At 38.8% G+C, this 8234-nt stretch overlaps 1 protein-coding gene across 1 annotated transcript in view; it reads left to right on the forward strand.

Moving 5' to 3' along the window:
• Positions 1-8234, forward strand: part of gdpd1 (glycerophosphodiester phosphodiesterase domain containing 1) — an 18532-nt gene that overhangs the window by 5393 nt on the left and 4905 nt on the right. The window contains exons 3-9 of the mRNA XM_037677398.1: positions 1843-1978; positions 2481-2526; positions 3208-3329; positions 3949-4038; positions 5164-5297; positions 7221-7280; positions 7965-8016. Of these exons, the coding sequence (XP_037533326.1) occupies positions 1843-1978; positions 2481-2526; positions 3208-3329; positions 3949-4038; positions 5164-5297; positions 7221-7280; positions 7965-8016 (640 nt within the window). The remainder of the gene's footprint in view (positions 1-1842; positions 1979-2480; positions 2527-3207; positions 3330-3948; positions 4039-5163; positions 5298-7220; positions 7281-7964; positions 8017-8234) is intronic.

Genomic DNA, 8234 nt, shown 5'->3' on the forward strand with positions numbered 1-8234 from the left:
GATGAACTGTTTTCTTTTTATTCAGTGGGTCGTGTTTCATACGGAAGTGAACTGTTCACTTGGCCTGTTCACCACAATGCTGAATCAAAAACAAATATAAGGTTTTAAACCACTGCTTGTTACATTTTCTCTTCAAGCACACAAACTTGGTCTTTTCATACTTTTTTAAAATTGTTATTATTTCTTCAGGTTTTTTAATTTTGTTTTATTTTCTGTGGACTTTGGCTGTTTTCCCACTCGTTTGTGAAATGAGTGCTAAAAAAGTAAGTAAAGAGGAAAAGTGGAGAACAAATACATGTAAGTAGGGATGCACAATATTATCTGTATGATATCGATATCGGACGATATTAGCAATAACCTTAAACTTAGCGATAAACTTAAATATTGGATATATATATATATATATATATATATATATATATATGAAGGCGCTGTTTTTATATTACAACCAAGTGACAAAGATGCCTGCAGCGCCAGCACAACGTTATGACGTCACGCGCGCCGTTGAGTTTAGATTTGTGAAAATTTACAAACTTGCACTGTTTGAGTGTTGTCGTATTAGAGGGAGTAAATGTAATGAATAAATTTGACATTAAACATAATCCCTGAGGTCAGCAGACCAGTTGCTCCTCACAGTTCCAGGAACTCGTCTTAAGCGCAGAGGTGACAGGGCCTTCTCTGTAGCAGGACCAAGACTTTGGAATGAGTTACCTCTGCTTGTCAGACAGGCCCCCTCCCTCTCGGTTTTCAAGTCCCGTTTAAAAACTCACTACTATTCTGTAGCTTTCAACACCAGATGATCTGTGTTTTGAACCTGTATGCTCCACACTGGTTTGTCGTCATATTTATTATCTGCATCGTTTTTATGTCTATATTCTGATTTACCTCATTTTGTATTTTGCTTTGTGTGTTACCGTTTGTTCAGTCTGTACAGCACTTTGGTTGGCCTTGTTGCTGTTTTAAGTGCTCTATAAATAAAATGGTATGGTATAATCCAAGTTGAAGTGTTACATCATTGTCAGCCCCCTTTTTGACATCTGTATTTGATATCAGGCCAAACTGACAAAGTCCATGCAGAATAATGTCGTATTTTAATTCACAGCAGAGAAAGCTATGTAGTCTCTGTTAGTAGGTTTAGGAAAAAAATATGTTATCGGCCAAATAAGTTTTAACATATCAGATATCAGCCAAAAATCCAATATTGTGCATCCCTACAAATAAGGGTCAGGCCTTAAAAGAAAGTATCTACAACAGATTAATATCTGAAAGATTTTAATGAAGAAGAAGAAAGAGAAATGTCAAAGATGTGACACAGGAACAGAGCTGTTGCATATTTCAGCTGATCTGCTGGATGGCCAATTTTCAGCTAATAACTGTTTGAGAATTACCTTGTTGGTGCCTAAAATACTATTTTATGTGTCATCTGGAGTATCTGGTATTTTTGTAACCGATTCAACATAAAGAAATGGGAACTGCTTTTTTATTTGTAACAGGTTGCTAGGAACAAAATAGCTAAATATAATTTAATAGCCGACTCTTTGCTAAGTTGTCTGCTGTGTGTCGACACAACTCTGCTTTATTCCTTCAGCTCAGAAGTCGTTTTATGTGTGAGTGCGTTGTTCAGTGGTAAAAGACTGAAAATGGTCCCAGACTGAACAGAACACGAGTGAAAAAGAAGCCAAAGTCCAAAGAAAATGTTTAAATTACCCCAAAGTCTATGACACTGGAAGCAGAGTGTAATAAAACGAGTGGTGACTCAGGACTTTTGCACGCCATGCACTGAACACCGAAACGTCTCCTGTGTGGCTGAGTACAGTGAGTGCACTGTGTTGGTTCCTGCAGTGCTGTGGACGTCGGCACCGACATGCTGGAGTTGGACTGCCACCTGACAAAAGACGAGCAGGTCGTGGTTTCACATGATGCCAACCTGCAGAGGGTCTGCGGCATCAACGCCAACATCAGCGACATGTCCTACGCTGTGAGTCGCTACATCCCGACTGTTTTCTGACCATCCATTCTACATGTTTGGGTTAGCTGCCTTCATTTAGCTTGTTACAGATTGCATGTTGACACAAGACACTTGGGTTTTAATCAGACCATATTTCATAAAGGTTTTAGACCTACAGCTGTAGATCTTTATCCCAAACACCACAGGAGATTGATCGTGTGATCATGTGTCAACTGAGGTGCACACTGATCCACCTGATTATGTCTTGTGAGAGTTACCCTCACATCTAGTGGTTTAATGTGAACCAGCAGACTTTTTTTTTTTAATTTGATTGATTTATGTTTTGCTGAGAAGTTCAAAGGTCACAAATATAAGTGATATTTACTAGTGAGCTCCTTGGTCCCATGGAGCTCACTAACCTTGTTTATTCATAAACTGGATGAGATCTCTGTACTGTTGTTAATCCATCACTTTATCTCAGAAGTGATCGTTGGTGCTCTGAACTGAGCTGACTGCCGTGTGCTCTTTGCAGGAACTCCCTCCATACCTCTGCAAGCTGGGAGTGACCTTTCAAAAGGGTAAGCATCACAGATCCAGGGTTTCAGTAACGTCTGGAATCACCTCAGTGGCGTAACCGACGGCTAACTTTACAAATCTCGTACATAAAAGCTGCTGTTTAGCATCAAGCTGCAGCTGAAATGAATAATCCACTTGGCCCGTGTGCTTTAAAGCAACAGTTTAGTTATTTGAAGGGAAGGTATGTTGAAAGGTTATTAACAGTTACTATCTCACCTGTTCTAGATAGCTCTTCGTACAATCTGAATTTGAAGGAATGGTTTAATTCAGTTTGACGAGCTAACAGTCTGAGCGGAGTGCACTGCCGCCATCTTAAAACTACTTCAGTCTCAAAGATTTGTAAGCGGTTTATGCACTCTTACCAATCTTTACACAGTTTCACAATATGTTTATTTACATAGACTTGTGTGGTTATTGTGCAAAGAATAAAAGCAGCTTCCTGCTCAGTCTGCGGCACAGTATAATATAATGTCAAACTGGCTGTAAAGGTTTATAAAATAGTATTTGGTTGAATCTTGGTGCTACTCGGACTAGCCTTTAGCTCATCAAACTGATCAGAACTAATGTCTCTTCCCTTAAAAGGATGTTCAAAGAGCTATCCACAACAGGTAAGACATTAATCGTGCATAACCTTGGAAAGTGTCTTTCAGTGTAATCTGATGTTTTATATGCTTCGTGCGCAGAGTGTTTCTGCGAGGGGGGTGAGGACAAGCGTATGCCGCTCCTCAGGGACATTTTTGACGCCTTCCCCAACACCCCCGTCAACATCGACATCAAGGTCAACAATGATACACTCATCAAGAAGGTGTGTGTCGTGTTTCTGAACACTGCTCTTTTCAGCACTGTCATTTTTAACGATTGGGCAGCTCGGTGATGCAACTGGTAGAGCTGCTGCCTCTCAGAGTAAAGGTTAGCGTTCAAATCCCGGGGACCTTTCTGGGTGGAGTTTGCATGTTCTTTCCGTGCATGCGTGGCTTTTCTCCAGTTACTCCAGTTTCCTCCCACAGATCAAAAACATGCATGTTAGGCTGATTGGTAACTCTAAATTGTCTCTAGGTGTGAGTGAGAGAGTGAATGGTTGTTTGTCTCATTTGTCTCTATGTGTCCCTGTGATGGACTGGAGACCTGTCCAGGGTGTCCCCCACCTCTCACACAGTGACTGCTGGATATGGGCACCAGTGACCCCCGTGACCCAAAATGGAAGAAATGAGTAAAGATGATGGATGTATAAGTATTGGGTTGAAAATGTAGAGAAACACGCGTACAGTAAATCACACAGTTTTTGTACTTTAGTTCATTTAACTGGACTCAAAGTTGAATGATCAGATTAAACTGCACTGGTTGAAATGATCATTTATAAAGTTTACCATCGTTCAGCTATGAAACTGAAGAGTTTTATGTTCAAACATTTAAATTCTTTGCAGGTTTCTGAGCTGGTTGTTAAGTATGACAGAGAGCATCTGACCGTGTGGGGCAACTCCAGAAGTCAGATTGTCAAAAAGTGCTACAAAGAGGTAATTATACTAACTTCATCCTCATATAAACTCATCACCGTCTTCATTTTGTTTTGCATTTGTACAGCACTTAAATATTACTGCATTTTTGTTTGTTTTTATTATCTTCATAAATCATTTTTTCTTCATATCCGTATAAAGTTTTTATGTTATTTCACCTACCAACAAAGAAGTTATTATACAGTAGTCCCTCGTTTATCACTGGGGATCCGTACCCTGAAGTCAAAGTTTCTTTATTTGTACACAGAGTCCCAGTTACATCCAACCAAAGTATAAATTATAAAAGAAAAACGGTAATAAGATCTAAGATATGATCTAAGAAAAACATTAACTAAAAATACACTAAGCACTAGTACAAAAACAAGATGCCAAACAGCAGCACGAACATGAGTCTGTGTGAGCAGATGAGTATGAATGAACACAGCAGTGTTTGCATGCTGAAGCCCCACGATAAGTGAAAAACCGCAAGTAGGAATAGTAGTACAAGTAGTAAGTAGTAGTTTATTTTAGTATTTATATATACTGTGTATATATAAAAGTGTTTTAAACTCTTCCCACACTCTTACAATATTCTAAACAATATTTCTAAACGCTCTAAAAGAGCACAGAATGTCATGATTTCAGTTCTCTCTGACTCAGCTGTTCTGTGCCACCTGCAAGCGCTCTCAGCCACGCCCACTTCTCCGCTCTGCAGGAGATCAGCTGATCAGCTGCTGCAGAACGTTTCTCCTGCAGTGTGGGCTGCACAAAGGTGCAGCAGGTGCTAAATCATTTAAAATAATTTATTTAAAATAAAAATGTCATGCCTATTGTGCGGCTCATCCATCAATCAGCCAACTGTGTGTCATGTCCACTCTTACTTTGAAAAACAGCGATAGAGCGAGTCTGTGAAAAACAAACCTCGAAGTATCGAGGGACTACTGTAAATCGTTTTTAAGTTGGTCTTGTCACATGCAGTACTGGCAGTCGACCTCTACAGAAACACTGAACTACAGAACTAATTGTGTTTTTATCCTCTGTTTAGAAGAGACTGAAAACAGACACATTATATGTAATCATGTCGTTTATTTCATGTATTCAGAGTGACTTCAAACTTTGAACTGTTTTGTTTATTTTTGTTGGCAGAACTCCCAAATTCCAGTTCTGTTCAGCTTTCCCAGAGTCCTGCAGCTGTTGGGTCTCTTCTACACAGGCCTCCTGCCCTTTGTTCCCCTCAAGGAGCAGTTTCTGGAGATCCCCATGCCCTCTATTATGACCAAGTAAGTGATGCAAATACTACCCAATGCCTTTTAGCGCTCATGTAAACACCGGGGTGGTCAGATTAGGCCGGGCAGAGTGAGTCAGCCATCTTTCTGTTGCCAGTACAGATGTGAGCAGCTGTCTTACAGTAATTACATCTTTGTTTCTTCTTTCTGTCCCTCGAACAGGACCTGAGCTGAATACTAAATATTTTCTACACGAACGGCGTAACAGGGTTCTTTAGGTCATGGGGTGTCCAAACGCTTTCACATGTGGGCCAAAACTACCCGGATGAAAGGACTCATGGGCCAAACAATGTGAATTTAACTCTCAAAGTGAACAATATTTTGGAGAAAGGACAAATTTACTAATTTTTGGTGGAGAAAGAGTTTTAAATTGTTGTAGATCCAAAACTTTAAAAGCCTCAAACTCTAAACTTATATTTTTTATTATTTGTTGGGTCTATGTTTGTTGTTTTCTTGTGTTTGTAAAGTTCATTTTAGTCTGTTCTCAGCAACTGAAGCATAATTTGAGTAAGTGTCCATTTTAAAGGGGTCCTTCAGCCTTTTGGACCATGGACGGCCCTAAAGGCTGATCAAAGTTCTGAAAAATCATCCAGCTGTCAGTCGCTACAACAGATTCATAGAAGGTTTGATGAAGTTGATCAACTCGTATTCATTCAACCTTTATTGATACAGGTTAATCCCATTGAGCCTCGGGGACTCATTTACAAGAGACCTGATTTCTTAACAGAGTGATGACAACAATAGACAATCATAAAAGAGGCATACAGATTTGTTCCTTTTTTTACAAAATAAAATAAAATCGCAACCAAAAGGACAGTCAAAATGAAAAAGTAGCAAAAATAATAATAAAATACAGCTAGATATTTTTTTTGTATGCAGATGATACCATGTTGTATTAACTTAAAAATGTTCACTATCCGTCGTGATTATTTTATCAACTGCAATATTTAGACAAGTTTTATGAATCTTTATTTAAACATCTCCTTTCTGGTAGAAATCAGTAAAAGTTTTTGGTGCTTTGTACCATGAAGTGAAAACAACAAGATTATAGTCAAAGGTTTGTATTTTACATAATCTTGCTCATTTTGAGAAGATTGTTTTTCATCCGTTAATCTAAACATGAAATTAAAAAAAAAGGATTAGCAACTAATTTGCAGAAAGTCTGCATCGACCTCTGGAGTCTGCTGGTCAAATTGATACAATTCTTAAACTGCAGATGTGGGCCGCACCAAATCACTGCAAGGGCCGCAAATGGCCCTCAGACCGCGTTTTGGACACCCGTGTGTTAGGATGACATTAAAAGCTTAAAATGTCACGTGTACCACTTTGATTTGCTAATTATTTATCAGCTGACAGTGCTGCTCTTTTTAAGCTACACTTTGAGTCTCTTTTTGTCAGTAAAAAGATAAACAGATGATTTTATGTTTGATGCAGTGAACAATTTGTGAAACAGCTGAACAGTTATTTTTCTCTGTTAACTAGACGTTTCACTGCAAACAGCTTAGAATAAGATTAGCTGTTGGAAAAGCTCCATGTTGTGTCTGCACCCGTGCACGTTCCTGCATGACCCAAGTCTCACACTGTAAGGCTGGAGGAAGACTGGAGCATGTTTATTGAGTGTGCTGAGATATTTCAGCTTGTTGAATCCTCTGATGCTTCATTTTTTATGAACCAGTGCACGTTGGTGAAACTTCTGCGTCGGTGCTTTTTCTGTTGACCTCTCTTCACTTAGTTTGTTCCCTAAATGCTCAACAAGTTTTAACACTGAAAGTTGCTTTTTAAAGGTTTGCTTCATGTGTATGCAGAACGTCAGGATTATTTTGACTGGTTTTATCCACTGGTTGTGGGTTATATATTTAGACTGCTTCGTGTGTTTGTTTGCACCTGAAATGTTTGACTTTTTGTCTGATTTTATAGATTAAAGGATCCTGACCGATTGTCGAGGAGTCAACGATTTATCGCCTGGCTCGCAGACACGTACGTTTTACATTCACCAAAACACACAGCCTCTTTCTAAAGTTTTATTCTGAATCTTGTTATTTTGTGTTGGTTTTTATTTTATTACTTTTTTTTATTATTACTGACAGCTTTACACACAAAAAATCTGCATTGTTTAGATGTTTTTAAAGTGGTCTTTTTATAATTTTAAGAAATGGAAGCTCAGAGTACGGTATTTGATTGGGATGACTGTCGGCTACTATCACACCAGATTTTAGCTCCGTATCCATAAAAGTGACAGACTGACAGACATTTTTGTGTTGACTGAGGTTGATGAGCTGAGGCGGCCATCTTGAGTCTAGTTGACTCCTCAGTGCATCCAGTGAGTACTTTGTGAAAGTTAGATTATAATTCGTCCGTTAAGCTCCTGAGAGGCTGCATCCTAATGTTGAGGTCGTTTGTTTTAATCCGGCTGTCCTTATTCAGCACAATTAGATTTTGTTTTATTTTTTGTTTTAAATAACATCAGTATTTATGTATTTAACTTCTAATGGCTCAGAAATTACGTTCTGCTAATCCTAATATCTAGGGGAAATAAAAAATGCACACAAAGCCAAAGCTTGGCCGTTATTATTCTGTCCGTGCTGTGGAAACGTCCCACTCTTGGTGAGTTTTCTACAAGCTGCTTCTTTTTGCTGATGGATGTTTATTCTTGTCTTGCAGTTTGCTGATGAGGAAAGCTCTTTTTCAGCATTTAACTGCGAGAGGCATTCAGGTAACTACTGTTAATACTATAATACTATAATACTATAATACTCCTGTACAGCAAAAATAAGAGAGAATACAGTAGCCCCTCGTTTATCGTGGGGGTTTACATTCCGGACACCCCCTCCCCCGCCATAAGTGAAAATCCGCTAAGTAGGGACGTTATTTTAATTTTAGTATTTATATATATTTTAAGGTTTTATAAACTCTTCCCACACTCTTGTAATG

Source organism: Nematolebias whitei, chromosome 6 (assembly GCF_014905685.2).
Source record: "Nematolebias whitei isolate Nwh7 chromosome 6, NemWhi1, whole genome shotgun sequence".
Lineage (NCBI taxonomy): Eukaryota > Metazoa > Chordata > Actinopteri > Cyprinodontiformes > Rivulidae > Nematolebias > Nematolebias whitei.